A 19,897-nucleotide genomic window follows, 5' to 3' on the forward strand; every position below is an offset into this window, starting at 1 on the left:
TCTATCACTCAGTCTGTACAGGTGTGGAGCAAATATACATATTATACTATACATATTTAGGGTACATAGTGGCATAATGCTTATGTCAGTGTTAGCCTGTCAAAATACCAGTAACACTTGATTTTATGGGTTCAATAATTTCCTTGAAAGGAACTGATGCACAATTAAATTCATCAAGTGGCATCATTTGGTTCAAATCATAGGAAAAATTGTGTGTTCAATTTACTTCCAAATAATTAATTATAATATTAATTATTTGCTCATACAACCCAGTCTTTTAGTCAGTGCACTGCAGGTCAGCATGCAATTAATGAAAATTGAAAATAAATTTAGTTGGGTTTCAATGGAGTAGGTAATTCAAGGAAATTCCTCTGGAATTCTACAAAGTCTTATAAACTGGTGCATCTAACAAAACACAAATAGTTGCCCCACAACTTATGGTACAGTTGAGTTCATAGTAACATCGTTACATCAGTAACTTCATTGGAGACGTTAAATATGCACCTTCAAAATAAAGCATTGTCATTGTTGTTCAGTTGATTGTGGGTTAAAGTCATCAGTGGTTCTCAATACTGTACTAATTCCTAAATTGATGAAACTTCAAGCCCTCATTGGATAAACTTTTCTTATTTTACATGGTCTAGCAAAGCTTTTAGTCCAAATTAGTTTTTACTTTTATTTTACTATAATGACGACTTACTATGACCAGGGTCGATTTACTTTTACAGCATTTTGATTAGGGTTTGGTTGAAGGGTCAGCATCATTACACTTAGACTGATAGAATATAATATGATATTTTTGTAGAATATAACATATCAGAATAATAAACAGTTAACCAATGTCGTTCTATGTTTAGCTTTTTAGCTTTGTATTTGACCTTAAACATTTTTCTTTCCTTGCTGTCAGGTGAGTAAGTGGACCAGACTGTGTGAAATTGGAATACCTTCTGCTGTTGAAGAACACCTCAAAAATCCCACAAATCAATATCAGCAGCTGCCTCTTTCCATCATCACCCTAGAGCGCAGGCTAGCGGAGCCTGTCAAAGTCCACAATGATGACAAGATACGGAGACAGAAACTCCAAGAGCAGAGACAGAATAAAAAGAATGAGTCCCCTGAAGGCAAAGGGAACTCAGACACTGAATCCAAGCCGGGACAACCACCTCAGGTCAGTGACGGACTTGAGCTCAGGGCGGCTCTGGCCAAGCTGTCCGTGGATTCAGTTCCAACCTTGACCACCAGAGAGAACTCTGAGATCAGGAAAGTGAAGACCACAGACCTACCTCCGCTGGAGCATGTGTTTGCAGAAGGACTGTACTTCACTCTGACTGATGTGGTGCTGCTGCCGTGCATTTATCACTACTTGGTAAGGGCCTGGGAGTTTATGATTCATGTTTCAGTGTCGTCAGTAATGAACCATTGTGACTAAGAATCCTGGTCTTATTACTGCCTTAAGTTATTGCCTAATTAAAATCCATGAATACACATCAAAAAACGTTATTATGATATAATGGCATGGCTATATTTCCTCTATAGGCCTTGTACTTTTCATGCATGACACACTGTGAACTTTACTAATTTACTGTAAGCAATATACCCATTATTGTGCTGTGAGCAATGAAATGAGGCCATGCTTTGTTTCAACATAAACAGTAGCACACATGACTTAAGTCTGATGTCACCTCGTATAGATGGCGCCATACATGTATTTACTGACTCGTCTGTATTATGATGACTGGTCAAATTGTGGAGGACTTATGGTTTTAACACTCTGGTCAAGGTGAGCAGGCAGTACACCCAGCTCCTTTCAGATCCATCCAGGCAGAAACTTGAGTTAAGAAGACTCGCTGTATCAGACCTGGCACAGGTTGTGCTCTCAAAGGTGGTCTAGAGCCACCTGGCAAAGAGTGATAACAGTGTATGGTAGGATTTCTATTCAAATGCAGCAGGTTGAAATGCATTTCAATGACTTTCCTTTGGGAAAGATTTTTTTTTTTTCTTCTCTGCAACGGATCAAGAATTGGTGGGTGTTTATATTGACCTTAAAACTCATAACACAAAAGAAAATTGGCATAATGCCTTTTCTGAATATTCATAACAAAGAAAGATTACATAGTTTAAAAGTTCCACGCAGCATTTAAAGTAACTGCAGCGGAGATTAGAGAGCACAACGTCTGTTAAGTTCAGCGGTATATTGTTATTGATCAGGAATGCTGCACTGTCAGCCAGTCAAGTGGGACTCAACCTCCATTTCACCCTTCAGCCGCCTCCAACTATTCCTCGACTGTGGGAATGTACTGAAGTTCTCACAATGAGGCTTTTAGTAGTCAGCTGTGCTCCAGTGGTTTCCAGTTTCACACTCAGCCTAGCGTGTCTCCTCTTAACGGCCATCACTGTCCACGATACATGCGGCCACAGCGGATGCTCTCCTCTCCACCCACTTGTCGCACTACAGAGTGCCCCCTCTCCCTCTGTGTCTGTGTCCCCCTCTCTTTATTCTTTCCTCCACACATAGTCACACACAGTGACACTGCGCTTCTGATCATATCTCTGTTTGTGTCTTTTACCCTCCCCACCTTGATGTTTTTCCTGCCGGCCCGTCGTGTCTATCCGTCCACCAGTGTGATGAGTGAATTCTAGTGGAACCTGACATCTCGCTCCACTGGAGATGACATGTCAGATGAGTCACTTAATCAATATCTCTTTGGTTTTTTTTCCCTTTCTCTTTCATCCTTTTCTTTTTCTTTGATAGTGTTCCCTGCAAGCCCATGCTGCGAGCTCTCTCCATCAGCTCCCCCACCTGCTGCGTTGGTACAGCCGTGTTCAGGAGGTACCTGGGCTCCTTCGGGCTGCCAATGATTGTGGGATGGCTCTTTCCATCCCCCAAGTTCTCACGTCCAGCCTCCCAGGGCCTTCAGCAGAGGACATCCCAACCGGCCTATTGGAGCAAGAAGAAGGCCAGGACATGACCATGCAGCTTCCCTTTGTCGGAGGCCCCAGACCCACACTGACTAAACTTCAAGTAAATTATTACATTTCCTATCACTCATCATGTTTTATCTCTCTGTGACGACACTTCTGTAAATTTGAGGAGCTGTCTTCCAGTGTACCTTCAGTGTACAGATAGAGGGTTTTAGGGCTCCAATTGGTTGTTAAAGTTGCATAGTACAAGATTGTGAACATCAAGATTGTCTCTCAATGGCTCTCAACATGGCGACGCCTGAGCTGGGGGCTCGTAGCTAACGGCAAACGGGCTGACAGAGCTAACAGTGTTTACCTGAGGGCGATCCGGAGGTTGGGTGCTACGCTTCCGCGATGACTCTGTCTGATGGGATGACGCTATCAGCTGTAACCGCTGTATGAAAGCAGTGCAGGGCAGCGAGCCAGTGGGGCACGCTCACATGCACCAACATGCACTAGAGGCCCTTACAGCCAGCCCGGCTATGTCAACAAAGCACAGAGAAGCTCTTCTAACAACACACACAGAGAGAAAGTGACTTCATTCTCTGCTCAGGGAGACATTACTCCAGTACATCTTTACACAGATAATAGTTGCTCCCTGCTATATTAATGCTCTGACTGTCTTATATTGCTTTTTTAACTATTATCCCTGTAATTTCATGCGCCCATTTTCTGCTGATTGTACCTTCAAGAGTGTGGCTCTAAGTTAATGCTTTGGCTTCTGGCAGACTCTCCTAATCGTTAAATTTCTCGCCTTCCTGCCAGTTCTTAAACGTTAAGTGCTTTCAGTCACAGAATTAACATTTTAAGTGGGCTGTTTTAGGATTCTTGTCTGTATACATGATTTGCTTCTCACAGAGGTTGTTTGTATAACAATATTTGTTATCATTCAAAACAAACTAAGACAAAAGTGTCCAGTCTTAAAAGAATAATTGAATCTGTTTATATGAACAGTATTGTATTGCCCTCCGTGCATTATAAAATGCACCATTCAGTCGATCCTGTTGCCACTTGCAATAGTGCAGACAATGCACATTCAGCTTATGCTAATTTTCAGGTGCAATATAAACAATGAATCCAGTCCAAAACAAAACAAAGTTTTATAGTCAGACTAAGTAGTTTATAGTAATGGCTTAAAATCTTAGTGTAAAGAGACAAGACGGCACACAACAGTAGCATAATGTGTCCACGCTCTTAAAATGCAGTTCCCTCAGGAAGCATTGGCCAGAGGCACACACAGTCACACAAATTTATAGCATTCTTAGCTCCTCAGCACACCAAATATTGCCCCTGCACCATTTTTTTTTTTCTAGCTTTTCCAGAAGGAGATAAGCAGACCCAGCTGTTCAAAAGGAGAATGTCCCCCAGCCCTGACTAACCTCTCACTACGAAGCTTTCAGACGGTTCACTTGGCCTTGTTGCTCTGCTCTCTCAGCAGAGATATTCCTGTGATTTCCTGCTGGCTGAGTGTCTATAACAATGCTTTTTTTCATTGACGAGAAGAGAGCAAAGGGAGAAATCAGTATTTGGACAGTTTGGATGAGTGAGCTGGGTGGTCAGGATGGGATGTGCCTTAAACATTCCACGCTGCCGGATTGAATTTAGTCAAGCACAGATGTGCACAAATGATTTCATGGCAGGTTTAAATCAGACATTAAAACTGAGAGGAATGCCTGTATGCGCACACACACACACACACACACACACACACACACACACACACACACACACACACACACACACACACACACACACACACACACACACAATGGCCACCATTCTTTCTTTGCCTAGGGGATTATAAGGATGGCTGCGTGTCGCCACCATCATGTCTGCAGCTGTTGTGTTGTCTTGGCAAATGTGAGTGAGTGTGTGTGTGTGTGTGTGTGTGTGTGTGTGTGTGTGTGTGTGTGTGTGCTTGCATGCATATGTCCTCATATATGACTGTGTGCGTCCCGAGGCAAGTACATGGAGACAGAGAGGTTTGCCGTCTGACATGGTGACACACGATCCCTCACTGCTGCTTACCAGAGGCACCAGGCTCATCCCGCTACTCTATCCACAGTATATAGGGCTCATAAACTTTCCCTCTTTCTCACTTCAGTTAACACACACTGATGCATGCCAGTCAAATTGCCTGTGCAATGAGCTGTAGAAGCGCAACCTGTGATCCAAATGCAAACAAAAGGGTAGCCCCGCTACCAAAATTAAAAATCCAAGACTTAAACAGCTGTCAGCCAGCTGTCACTGATACGTTGATTGACAGGTCCTTAAGTACAGTTGCTAACATTGGACAAAAATTAAATCAGTATAATATGGGGTGGTCCAATGAGGGAGGATTAGTGAGGTAACAGGATCAGCTGAATCAAAATTCATGGAAATCTTGCATTTTCTGTTGGCAAGTCTAGGCATTCTTATTTATGTAACCCAATATCACAAATCACAAATTTGCCTCAGGGGTGTTTGACAATCTGTACAGCCTTCAGCTCTCCCTGTCCTTTTTGACCCTTGCTTCAGATAAGGGAAAAACTCTCGAAAAACAGCCTCACTTCATAAACAAACAAGAAGCAAAACTGAATCACATAATTCACACGGGTAGGAGAAAGAAACAAACACACAGAGGGAGATGGAGAGACACGAGGCAGAATGTTGGCAGAATGGGGCTCATGAGAAAGCTGGTGTCCCAGAAACTGGGATTACTGAAAGTCTGCGTCTGTCCCTGACTATGGAAACTGAATCTAAACAGCTGTGTGGCAGGTTAATTGCTCCTTACAGTCCTCAGTTGGGCATGAGGGTTTGGCCATTGCTTTCTATTTAAGACTCATCTCCACCAACTTCAGAACATGATTGGTGCATAATGAAAATGTGTGTATTTTGCACAGATCTTTATTTAAACATTATGCATTGCCACAATAAATTGTGATGGATTACTAGATACACACATTTGAAAAACATAAACATTTTTACTACAAGAGAAAACTTGAATAAGGTTTCACATTTGTGTAATTCAAACCAGAAAAGCAAGTTCTTATTGTCAATGACATTTTGGCCACTGATGTAAAGGCAAATATACAGTTGTTAGAAAAGATTTTCCCTAAAAGAGATTTTTTTTGTATTAAATTGTTTGCAACAATAAAGACTCTCCTACCCATGTCCTGCCTTTATAGAATGTGCCGAAGCACAGGCTTACATTTGTAACCCTCTTATCATCAAAGAGAGGGAAGAAAAAATAAAATGCTTTTACTTGTGCCCACTTTCATACCTAGCGCGCCTCAATTTGAAGTGTTTCTCCAGTATTTTGCTCAAGTGAATTGGATGTGCAGGAGTATAGTGTTGTCTCTTGAGAGAATAATAAGTGCAGTAGCAATGGCCTTTCCACAGGTATAGCCTCAGATCAGCGTGAGCAAGGTAACCAAGTGGTTGTTTAAGAATGGTACTCTTTCAATTGCTTCATTACAACCATTAGGACCAAAGAACCTCAAGGCTGTAGAGGGGTTTCTATGGTAATGTGTGTGTTTCTCCCTTTAGGAAGATGGCATCGAGGCAGTTTTCACGCCTCACCCTTGCCCTGCCTGGACCCTCCCGTGGGACAGCTTACCAGGAGCTATCAACCCCACTGAAGGTAAAGTCAAATCTCTGCCTTGTGGCATTCCTCTTTGCTTTCTCCATTTCCCTGTCGCCGTTCTGCCCCAGCAATCTTTGCTGCTCTCTTTTGGCTTGTTTCTTTTGTTTTTCTGTTTGCACGATCTTGTTCCCAACCCTAACCCTTCCCCATCAGCGTTAAAAACCTTTTTCCTCTCATCATTTTACCGCCTGGATCTCTTAATCTGTATGCGTCCACATCGCACCTACTCCCTCCTTTCTTTTACCTTATTGCTTGGTGAAAGTCTAAACAAAATGCTACTGATACTAAATATGAGGGAATAGCGAGGAATTTGCATACATTTTTCCTATTTTTCTACTGTTGCCTGGTGATTTTTAGTGGCACCTTCATCCCCTTTTAAAAAAAAATATTAACATTCGACACTGCAAGAGCTTTGTGTTGAGCCTCAGCTGGATGTGGTTCCCCATGAGGCCACCTAATGAATTTTAAAGTGCTTATCTTGATGTGTTATCCTCCTTATTTTGTGTAGCGAAAGTGTGAAATAGGTCTTTGACTTAAACAGACTCGGCACAGCAGAAACCCACAATAACATGCACACATTGAAGGCTCAAATAACCGATGTGCAACGTGGAACTTGTGCGTCTGCCTTAGTGGTTACTGATTGCAGTGAGAGCAGTATGTAATAGGCAATGGAGGGGTTGTTGATTGATGCCCCAGGTGGCACTGGTGGAGAAGAGAGAAGAAATCTCAATGTTTCTTTGTCTTCCTTTCTCTTGCCTGCATTGTTTTTCTTCTTAGAAGGGAGATGTCTGCACCGGTAGCAATGCTAAGGGGTATGAATATATGTGTTGGACCAGCAAAAAATGTATCATTGTTATTGTTTGTTAGAAAATGTAGGGGTTCATAAAGACACGCATATATACATAATATGAATATTTACATGTTTCGTTTTCTCTTCATTATTTTGTTATGCCCTCATTTCTTGCATCCTGTCCTTTTCACTTATTCTGGAAATTTCGAGAAGTAGAAGTTCATGCTCATGGCTTATTCCTCCACTTATCAGAGAACAGGAAATTGAAGCTGGATAGGTATTTTATTATCAACATATCCATGAGTATTGCACTGTGAGTTCAGCTTCCTGCTCTCTAGACTCTTGTGTTTTTGCAGACCTAGTTAACACTTCATTACCCCCTGTATTGTCATGTGAATGCACCTTCTGTATACATTTGAATCTAAACAAGAAGAATTGTATAATAAATAAGCTTAAACTTTATTTCTATAGTTTCTTTAAGACCCATGGTTACAGTGTGCTTTACAAAATATTTAATGGGAATGGTTAAACAGAGAGAATATAAATGACATAGATACCATATACTATGTTGCTATTATTTGCTAATTTGATAACTGATATCCCCAATTTGCAGTCAACCTCTCACTTATTTTACTTTGACTAAAGCTGCAATAATTAAAAAAATTGACTGGCAACTGTTTTGATAATCGATTAATTTTCTTTTTCATTTTTAAAGCAAAAGTGCAGAACATTCACTGGTTTCAGCTTCTCAAATGTGTGGATTGGATGTTTTTCTGTGTCATTTTTTAAAGTAAACTGATTATCTTTGGGTTTTGGACTTTGGGAAACCTAAACAGGCATTTTTTACAATTTTCTGACATTTTATTGGCAATTTTTAACGACGATTTATCTGTAAAATAACTGGCAGATTAATCAATCATCTAAGCAGCCCTATTAATTATTTTAACTACATTGGTATGATTTATTGATTCATCAATCAACATTCACCACAAATATTTGTTGTTATAGGAGTCATTTGGCACCAACAATTTTCCGCTGCTGTGAATATTCAATACACATCAATTTAGTATGACCTTCATTCGAAAGCATTAATTGGTTTAGGACTTGATTACTTTATTAAAAGGGGATACGTATACATAAAGTCAGTAATAGTGACATTCTTTAAAGTGTCTGTACATTTGGAATCTTTGCCCTGCTGTATTTTTGTAAAATTAACGCAATGTGAATGAGAACAGCCTCAAACCCAAAAGTAGTAGTGGTAGTATAGTAGTTGTGGTAATGTATTTTAACGAAAAGCCAACACTTTAACTTGATAGTCACTGTTTCAAGTACAAAATGCTAGATTAGAGTCAACTCTATGAAAAACATCCTTATCTCACTATTTTATTACTGCACTCTACTAGCTGTAATCTTTACAACCATTTGAAGCCTATTCATGTATTCCCACTGTACAAATTAATCATCTGTTTCTATCCCCAAAACCCCACTGACATTTAAACAGAAGTGCTCTTGATGATGTGGGCAGCATATCTATTCTGAGAACGAGAGAGACTGCGTTTTAGCCGTCCCACTTTTGTCGGCACTCTGCATGATAAACGGCACTGTTGATATCTTCTTCTGCAGTATTAGGTTTGTAGGTAGGTAGCCCCTGTGTTTCAGTGCTGTGTAATTAAAGAGGAGCAGAGACGGAAGGCAGACAATTTGTACCGAAACCCCAGCGCGTGGGCCTTCCCATCCATCTACCTTCAGTATATACAAATGACTGCACACATGCCCACACTAATAGGGAAGATTTCCCCTTACATATGCATACATATTTCCATACCGGCAAAACTAATATGACACACGCAAGTATTTGAAAGTATCTTATTTCCTTGTATGGCTTACCATTTTTATGTAAGTGCATATACACTACTTGGATGGTTTGCTTTTGGCTCTGTACTTACATAGACTGAATATAAGAAGTGGACGTAGTTACCATGATGTCACCCAGTGGTTTATGCACTGCTGTTTTGAAGGCTTGTGTTCGGCCGTCGCTATCTTGATTAGTTTTATTTTCTTGCAACCAGAAGTGACACAAGAGGGTGGATCCAAGTACAACCGAACGCTGGAAAATACATTTTTAGACCACCAAAAAAGTTACAATTAACTTTCATGAACTGAAAAGGCACTGTGAAAGTGTTAACGTTGAAAGACTAAAACACTGACAACTCCCAGACCGTGGTAGTGAGTCACAAGATAACCATAATTTACTGAATCATTATGATGTATTTAAGAACACTTGAAACTAGCAATTGAGACCATAAACTCTTTTTAACAATTGATGTAATAAATCAAGTGATTAGTAGGATAATTTTCTTATGGACGTCTATACTGTTGGACTTCTTTTTGCGGAGGAGGAGTCGCCCCTTGATGGCCATTATAAAAAAAGCAAGTTTAAGGCACTTGGCTTCACTTTTCAGACCCTGAAGTTTCTGCCTGACTCCAAAGCATTGGCTGTATAGAGAAACACTGAAAAGAAGGTTAAAGTGCTGACATTTAGCTTTAATTTGACTGTTCACTTCCACATTCAATGAAGCGTGTAGAAATTTGAGTCCTTTTTTTCCATATTCTGAAGGGTAAAATAGGCTACAATTTTCTCAGCCAATATGGATGTGAACACTTCCAAATGCCCTTAAATCTGAAAGTCAGCACTTTAACCTTGTGGTAGTTGTTTAATTTGAATTATGTTATGCTGGTTTAGAGCCAAACAATAAAGACTAACACTGTCTTTAAACTTTATGACTCCACTGTTTGTTTCTATCAGAAGTATAGTTAATATCTACTTTAACAAAACAGATAGCCAAGATAACCACACATTCATGCACCTCTAAAACATAATGCCTTATTTAAATATTGTTCAGTGTATTGACCCATTCAATGGTAACACGTCCTTCACACTTATGCTCAGGTATGCACAGTGTAGAGGAACAAAGGGACCACTGTGCATGGGAGCTGTTTATGTTTTTGCCCCCTCTTTCTGCAGACACATAAACAGCCATGTGAATACAGGGGCCATTGTATGGAGCAGTCAACGTCTTGTCTGCAGCGCTTCACTTAATAGAGGGAGGAGGGGAGGCAGCGAAAAGAAGTGGGTTATAATGATGGAGTGTGTGACAGTGGGAGATTGAGATAGGGGTGAGACAGCCTGAAGAGAGACAGGGGTTATCAGGAGAAAACAAGGCAGGGAAAGAGGGGTGAACGAGACAATCGGGCATAAAGAGGGAGGGCTGGTGTGGAAACTGCATAGTTGTCATGTTTGAGACCTGCTGCTGTTCGGTCCTCCGGGGTTGTTTTGGTACAAGGAGACGAGATGAGTTCACATGTCTTTTTCTTAGGTTACAACAGTATGACAGAAGTTGAACTGCTCGGGTAAAAACTGGCTCCATTTGTCTCTTGTCTCTCTCCTTCCACTACAGCAGAGATGTGATAGATTTAGGTTTCACAAAGTCTACACTTGACTGGTGTGTTTTTTTTTTTTTGCTGAACAATTAGTTCGATATTTTCTAAGTTATCTTCAGGAGTCATAATGCAACATCTTAAACGGATTAAACCACAAGATATGAATTAGTGAGCGTCCTAGGTGTTGGTAGATTTTGTCACCTTTGGACCTACCTACGACAGATTTTGTTACCAAACAAAATAAGTTAATAAGTGCTTTTCACTATTGCAATTTGCTATTATTACTATTTTCAGTATGTCATCTTGGATGTCATATTTGATTCTCAATCAATTTTTATTGTAGTGTGCATTTTTAATAGTAGTAACACAAACTGTATGCAACAAAAAATAATACAACTGTTTACAACACATTTTAATGGGTATATTCAGTGGTATTTGCTTTGGAGTGCAAGAAGGATCATTTCTTAAGGTGCTGTCTTCTCTTCTAAACTGTAAAGACAAAAAAAAAAGATTATCAATTAGGCGTATTATCAACACAGGTACCTTTCAGTGGCCACTACTGAAAACATTACACTTAAAATAGGATGCTGAGAAAATGGGGAGTGGCGGTTTGTCACTGAAATGAGAATAGCTGGTCCACCTAAAAGGTCAGTCCACTTTAAGTGAGCCAGGGCCGAAGTTGTTGATGAGCACTATACAGGAAGTTAGTTTGGGTCTTGAGGAGTTGCACGTTCACAGACACGGCACTGCTACATTCACAGCTATAACATTACTGCTAACTTCAAACTCACCATCACACAAACAATCCCCCCTCTCTCTCTCTCTCTCCCAGCTCAATTCTATTCCATTCAAATAAGCTTTATTGGCATGAATGTTCAAGCTGCATTATAGCCAAAGCTAAATGACAAATTACTGAATAATCTCTCTCTCTCCCTCTCTCTCTCCCTCTGATTCTCTCTCTCTCTCTCTAAATTTCTTGCCAAAGGCAAAATTTCCTCACATTTGGCAACTGGTGAGTGTTAATTTTGGACTCTGTTTTGGAGCCACTCGGGCCAGCTGTGTGCTCCTGTTTCCAGCTGGCTGTAGCTTCATATTTACCGTGCAGACATGACAGTGGTATCGATCTTCTCATCTAGCTCTTGGCATGAAAGAAAATGTGAAAGAAAACTACTCTTTGAACATCCTCCATATTCAGTCAAATTTTCAATTTACATCCAAAGGGTCTCTCCAAAGGGAATATTTAGAAATCTATCTATATTAAGTTTTTGTTTATGCCATATAACATTGTATGTTATATGGTCAAAAAAAATTGTCCTTTCACGCTTTACTTTTCTGCCTCTCTTCTTAAACTTGCAGTACCTGATTGTCTTTCTCCACTTGTGGGCAGCAGAAAAAGGCTGTAAACAACATTGACATGTTGTTGTCTTTTAAGTACGTGTTGAAAGATGCTAAAACTCAGTAGTGCTGAGGGTAGCTTATACGGGTTGATCAGCAATGTAATTGCCAAACAGTGCTGAGTTTAACAGCTTTATGAGGTGGAATTAAAAGGTTTTTTTGTTTTTTTTTAACTATATTGCTTTAAGCTGAGCTTTAACTTTCAACTCCTTTACGACATCCTCCTGCATCCTCATCTTCTTTGTAATTTAAATCCCAGTAGAAATGTTAGCCACACCAGAAGTCTTGGCTGGTGTGCACTATGCTTGTTTTCTGTGCACAAGTCTTATATAGTAGTTAAACATCTGTCATGTTTAGCTTCCAGATACCCCTTAGTCTATTACCATATTGCTTCGGGAATAGGAAGACCTGTCTGGAAGATGCATCAAAGATAGAATATCAATCCAACAACAACTTTTAAATATTTGATTATGTGGGTGGATATGTACTTTTTCCCTTCCTGTGTTTATATTCTTTTTCATCTGACTTTGATTTTAAAGATGTTAAATGTGCTCTGGTACAGTGATGCTGTGTTGATTTCATCCACTGTTAAATCAGTTTGGCTGCTTGTAATGGATGTGAAATCCCCTCTGGCATATCATCTCACTGTAATTTTTTAAGTGCAGATTTATGAATTTCCCTTAACATTTTCTGATTTCTCTTAACAGTTTCTCTAAGCTGCTCTTTACTCTAGTGCATTATGGTTAACTTTTAATAAAGAACATTGCAAAGATTTCATCTTCCCACTCATTGGGAATTGTTTGTTTAGGATGATCATGACATGACATCAGTAACATTGTATTGCTAGCAATTTATTTGAAGAAATAATTGTCTTTATAGGTTATATTCATAGTAGTGTAAGGCTTTTTTAAACAACAGATCAGATCTGATGAGATAATCATTAGGGCTATGATGTATTAAATGTGTTTTTCTGGATCAAATGATAATGTGATCTGCAGTTCCCATCAGCTCTGTGGAGCTTTTAAGCTGATGAACATAGTGGAACATTTAGCAGCTTAAGTACCAGATATTTCCCTCAGGAGTTGCTGGAGACAAAATCAGAGCTAAAAGGAGAGCAAATATTTGAATCATTTGCCAGGTGGCCAAAACACGACTTCAAGTGAATTCTAATGTTGTTTTGTGTCTGCTGGGAAACTGTTTGCTAACATGTTAACCCATCTCTCTGTATCCCAGCCCTCATCTTTGATAATAAACTTTCAGCAGTGAATGAGGAATAGATTAGATTTGATCCCTTTAAATCCAAAGTTAACCACAAATAGAAGTAATTTACGTCCAATTCCAGAAAAACTAGAAATGTGGTTGATTGAAATATTTCAACTCGGTCTGAACACAAGTACATTTCCCCGTCTGATACGTGGAGCTTGTGCACAACACTTCAGTCATCCATCTGAATTGGAGTCTGTGTACAAGGCTGTTTTGGCTGTCCAGCTGTCAGGCTGAATGGAGCTCTGCTGAGAGAAACACAGCAGGCTTCGTCACAGATTGGTTTAGCTGCTGGCCTGCATATTACTACACCAGCTTAATCGAGATATGAAGTTGACATGAAGCTCTTCCCTTCCCCTCTGTGTTTTTCTGAAAATGCATTTTTTGGGGTTGTGAGTTCAAAACAAATTTTACGGGCAAAGTCAAGGCAAGATCATTTAAAAAAAAAAAAAAAAAAAAAAAGTCTTGTCTGCCTGTCAGATTCTTGTCAAAAGAAAGGCGCTTGCCATCCTTAGGCTTCTGTCAGACAAATGTCAAGGGTTGATTTTCACCTCAAACACTTTCTATGTACACACAGATTCTACTGATACCAGTCTTGTCAACTTTCAAAAATTCAGCTCTCCCACTTCGAATGCTTGTAATGAATAAAATATTCTGCCTCAAAGTGTCTCGTAGAATGTTTGATCTGGGAATCTTTGAGTTGTAAAGGAATTAGTAGAAATTGCAACAGTTCTTGAAGAGCAAATGTACCAGACAAACCTTGAACCCCTTTCAGACATGTCCTTGAGACAGGACAGCAGATTTCCACATTTCTGCAATAAAAGGCTGTACTGCACATTTGTTGCTTTCAGTGAAATGATAATGTCAGATAACATGCTCACAGTCACAATGGTAAGCTGCTGAATAAAGTTAAGCAGTAAAATGGTTACTTTATTTACCATTTCATGCATTTAATGCAACATGACTATTTACAATCGGACAAATCAAATTCATATCGGACAAATTCACCAGGATGAAAAGACAATGACCCACAAACTAAATACAATTTATACTGAAGGTGTATAATGTAGGTACCAAATTTCTTGGTAATCTTTCGCATAGTTGTCAAGACATTTCTATGTTTTAGTGTCTGAGAACCATGAATGTTTGAGCTAAATGTTGTGTCTAGTACATGTCAAGTAGATGTTGAGTTATTTCACTGGATAAGTAAAGACTTTGCTTGTGCTGAATGAAAAGTCTTCTGAGGACAATCAATGTTTGTGCAATATTTTCTAACAATTCCTGCAATAGTTGTGGAGATTATTCTGTGTCTTGTGGACCGATCGTCCGACAGACCGACATTGCCCAGAGCCACTCAGCTAGCAGAGCTAAAAGCGTTTGCCTTCAAGGAGAGGTGTGTGTTTTGCAAGTAAAGCCGTCAGTGTATGTGCAATTAAAGGTAAATTGCCTGTTATTAAAACCAGAGATCATAGAGGTTTTGGAGAGCATATGTTAATAACACAAACACATAGATGTGATTTGATGAAAATGTCGTTATTGAACATTAGCGGGCATATCAGTTTATACGTCTTGCTGGCATTTGGTTAACACCTCATTCCCTTGGGCTTACAGCTATAAACAACAGGCTCTGGTTCCCAAATAACACCTCTCATTCTCAATTAATTGAACTCATTAGAGCCTTTAAATTGGAGATTTAAAGATACGCAGTAAACATGGGACCAAGCACAACAGACAGCCAGCTTTGTTACTCCCAATTAGAGGGATAATTGGCACTTTATTTCTACAATTCAAGTTCAAACACATCTAGACTCCCTGGAGGTGCGCTGCAGAGTTTCACTATTTGCAGCGATGTTTGACTTGTGCCTATTTAAATGCAGAGCCACTGGCTGCCTCCATGATGAGCTCCCTGCAAATGTCATATCATGAATATTCATTTGTCTCCTTAGTTTTGTTTTGTTCAATAATCTCTGGTGAGGCATTGCAGAGTTGGTATGAAGCAGGGAGACAATTTGCCTAACCCTTGCTTGCTTTCAGTGGGTATTGGATTACATAGTGTTTCTTAGGCCGTTTCACTAGACTCATAATTATTTGCTGATTAGTGTTTTCCGACCTGAGTAGGATGTAAAAGTAAATCTTTCCACATGCTTTTCCATTGGAGCATAGGCTAACATGTTTTGTCTATTGAAATATTATGTTTCTAATGTAGCATATAAAAAAAAAAAAAGAAAGTTACATCCTGATTAGATGAATAATATGTTCCACTGTGGTCTTAAACCAATTCAGTTAACCAAATTAGCAACTGAAAGTTTCAAACAGTGATATGATACTTTGTTTGGAAAGATGCTCAGTACATCTGTCTGTTTCATTTGCACAATATTTGGCTTGGCATGTTATGAAAGACTTGTTCACAGCCTGTTGTTAATTTACAGACTCAGAGAACAGCTCTGAGTGAAAAGCCGCCGTGTGCGTTTGTTCTTTCATTGTATCTGTTCTGTTTTTTTTATCTCTTCATCTCTCTGGTTTTCTTAATCTTTTTATTTTTATTATTTCTCTGCACTAGTTTACTTCTCTTTATTCTGTCCTCTTTCTTGGCCTGCCTGCCCTGCTTTGTCATTAGATTTTTAACCTCTCATACCTTTGACCTTCTTCCCCTCAGCCTCAGTCTGTAAACACTGCCTTGACACAAAGGAGATATTTTTATTTCATTTTCACAAACTCATTTGCCATTCCCACCACTACATGTATCGCTTTTGTATTTGTTCTTCTCCCCATCCCTAAAAAATATCCTATTGAAATTCCTCATTTTGTCAGCATCGGCAAAAAGGAAGGCTCATGGCTTATTATTATGTTCTGTATCTGGTGAACACTGTAATAGATTACCTGTCATCTTCGGTTTCAGTGTGTACTGTGAGATGTGCTCCTGTTGTCGCAAGGACCTCCCCCAGTGCCCACATCTAATTTGGCTCAAAAGAAGGTTTTGTATGGATTTTGGCATGTGTGTCTCAGTTGTCTGTGTTCAGCATCTTGTCGTTTATGAAGCGTTCCCTCATGTTTTGTACACCTGCACGGTGTTGGCTTACTGCAATAGGGGTGAGTTGTCTTTATGTGTGTGTGTTTTGTGTGTTTTGTCTGTCCCAGAATTTAACAATAAATATAAATCACCAAAGTTGCAGGGACCCCCATAGCTTCACCTTCTTTACATTCTGGTTGCTAAAAAGAGCAAACTTTTGCACCCCAGTAGGCCTGTCTTCTTTCTCTACATTAAGAGGTATTTTGTGACAACGTTTTGGTACATAGATCATCATCAGGACACCGAAACATTGTCACTCAATATGTCTGGAGGCAGGTAAAGAAGACAGTGTGCAGGAGATTTTTTGTTCTTCATTCTGGTAACTTCTGGATTTCAAGCTAGTGAAGGCTAAACGTTATAGACAGGGTAAAACCTGGGGCGCTTACATAAGCAGAGTACATTAGCACATCATTAACTACCGTTAGCACATCATTAACTACTGTTAGCACTTCTCAGCTACGCAAGCTTTCGAAGGTATACTGAATGTATGCACATGCTGATTTTGCTTTATAATGATTGTAACAATTAATAAAGACCTACCCGGCTGTACAGGAACAGTGTTGGTCCTTCATTTTATAGTCTTCTGTGTCGAACACCTGGTGATGTGGTGGTTCACTTTTAGACTGTGATCTTTAGGCTTTAGCTTCTATCTCAAGTAGTGACAGTGCGGACTCCATGGTAACGTAGCTCTCACAGCTTCACAGAGTAGCAGCATGGGGGCGGGGATTAGCAAAGGGTCAAGTATGGCTGTTCAATTGTGGACAATCTCTCATATCCTCGCAGTTACTGGCACAAAACTATCCTTTCGTCAAAATTGCATATTGTTCTAATTGAGTTGGTTTGGTTTATATTTTGTACGAAATGGTAAAAGTTGGTCAAGATAAAGACCATATTTAATTTTTTTCTAATTTATTTTCTTTTTGATATGCAGATGGCTCAGTAAGACACAATAATGATACATCCAATCCTGCTCTAATTATTCAAAGAGCACATGAAGTATTTGTGGCCAAACTCTAATCCCATGAATCTCGTCCACCACTTGAATAAGAATATCTCTGCAATGCCAAAACATTAACAGTTATAACAAGGATATATATATATATATATATATATATATATATATATATATATATATATATATATATATATATTGAGACTAAGTGTATACTTTCTATCACTAAGATAAAATGTGTATTGCAGAAAACACTAAAGGAATAATGAGTCGAAATCTGTCAAGAAAGAGTATTTGTTGTGGAAACATTCCTTTCAAACACCAGGAGCTTTCCTCTGCAGTGACAGTATAAACCTGTGCACAGAGCAGAAGTGAGAATCCCTTTATTTCTCTCAGTATAGGGGCCCAGGTTCTGGCAACCCAACGTTTCTGTAGGAAAACCAGGAAGAGCGGGGACACCAGCTGCCTGGAGTCCAGCCAGCTTTTATTTATCCTTGAGTTACCACTGCAAGGCTAGGGCTAAAAGCCATTCTGGCTGGGAGATTTTACAAAGGTGGCAGGCCAAGAGAAGTTGACACGGCCCTCCACAGATGCCAGCGTCGTGCCACTTACTCCCTGACTTTGACAGCTCCGGCAGAGTACAGAGAGCAAAGGATGCAGCGGAAGAGAGTGCAGTGAATAAAAAACAGACTGCTTAGTTTAAAAGAGCAATAGTGGGGGAAGGTTTTCATGAGACACAACAGGAAGAACAGCTGGAATTAAGTATTTTGTACACTTTATTTATAGACGATGTGTATTTAATTCATACTGTTGTTTAAATATTTGTTATAGCTAAAACTCGGTGCTGAAGAAGAGGGTAGACCATTACTCAACATTTTGCTACTTCTAATTAATAACAGTTGTGGGTCAGTTCAAAAATAATGAATTGATGATGCTTATTCTGTTGTGCTTGAAAATCTTGTTCTTGCAGAATCGCCATGTTAGCACCATGATGCATCAATAATTATTTTTTTATTTTTGCATTTAAGTCAAGTCAATGCTGTAAAGGGTCTCTTTAAAGTAGATGTGACTTGATTTCTTCCTTTAAATCCCCTCCACAACTGTTCAGACCTGGAAGTTTGCTTGCCATACCTACTCTTGAGATCTTTTTTCAGACCCAGCAAGACACTCACACCCCAACAATATCCAGGGATGCAGTGAAAGAATAAATCTTTTAAATAACAAATATTAATCAAAAATTCCCATTAGAAGTTCTCAATGCACAGGTTAAGTCTTCAGCAGTATCAGATTCGCTTAACATTCATATCTTGTTCATTCATATCTATCATAAAAAATAGAAGATTAATTGACTCAACATTTTAACTCGCCTCCAAAATGTATCGGCTCATGTTACATATCCTCTCTAAAGGCCATCTATACTTTCCGTTTGGTGGCAAGACGGTAGGGATGCATAGACTGTCCTCATGCAGCCAGAAATGTAGGACCATGCAGACTGTACGCCTGGACTGTAAGCGCAAATATGCATTTGAACATGTCCACGTATGCAGACACCCAATGTAATCAAATCATATCAATGTTCGTGTCAGTTTTGGAGTATATCCTTTACTTTAGGATGAGATGCAGGATATCATGAGTTTTTTAGTACAATAAATTAAAATTGGGGAGAACTTGCAGTACTCTTGATAATACATCACTGTATAGTGTTGACATTTGAGAAATGAACAAGTATTCGATGATTCTTCTGTCCAGGGTTCTAAGCTCAGGTTGTGGTTGATCTTTTTCCCAGTTGGTCAATTGGGAAGTGGATGGCATGTGACTTTCTATGGGTTCCAGTGGTTCGTTATAGGATTCAAAGTAAAATGAGGAAAGTACTTTAAGAGTTTTGGGCAAATCTAAGGTCTTTCACAGCCTATGTTGTATTATTGTTTGCAGGTAGAACAACTCTACTTTTGTCTACAGGTTGATATATTGAGTGTTAAATCCACAAAATGAGCAAAATCTTATTTTTTTTCCAAAATCTTGTACCCATGTGTTAGATTGTGTTTAGTTCAGTTATTTGAATCCTTTCCGAACAACCACACCATTTTTCTCTCTGCCCATGGAAAATACAACTTCACTAGTAACGAAAAACTGTGGAAAGAAAATCAGTCTCCCGTCACTTTGTCTTGACTCACCTCATGGCCTGTGGCAGAACGTATTGATTCCAACTCCTCGAGTTTTAAAGCAAACGAGGGTAGATGTTGTTTTGCCATGTCCACTACAAACAGTGCAGTGAACAGCACTCAGGAGACAGACTGTTATTCAACATTTAGCCTACACAGTGAATGGTAGCCAAAAGGAGAGAAATGGCTCTGCCTACAAAGCAGGGGCCAATATGAACATCTCATAGTGCGATTGTCT

General features: G+C 39.4%; 1 protein-coding gene across 2 annotated transcripts in view; it reads left to right on the top strand.

Moving 5' to 3' along the window:
- gstcd (glutathione S-transferase, C-terminal domain containing) overlaps positions 1-19,897 on the top strand; it is a 49,498-nt gene that overhangs the window by 1,172 nt on the left and 28,429 nt on the right. For both annotated transcript variants that reach the window (XM_054603827.1, XM_054603828.1), the window contains 3 exons: positions 908-1,366; positions 2,753-3,022; positions 6,490-6,583. In XM_054603827.1, the coding sequence (XP_054459802.1) occupies positions 908-1,366; positions 2,753-3,022; positions 6,490-6,583 (823 nt within the window). The remainder of the gene's footprint in view (positions 1-907; positions 1,367-2,752; positions 3,023-6,489; positions 6,584-19,897) is intronic.

Source organism: Anoplopoma fimbria, chromosome 9, assembly GCF_027596085.1.
Source record: "Anoplopoma fimbria isolate UVic2021 breed Golden Eagle Sablefish chromosome 9, Afim_UVic_2022, whole genome shotgun sequence".
Classification (NCBI taxonomy): domain Eukaryota; kingdom Metazoa; phylum Chordata; class Actinopteri; order Perciformes; family Anoplopomatidae; genus Anoplopoma; species Anoplopoma fimbria.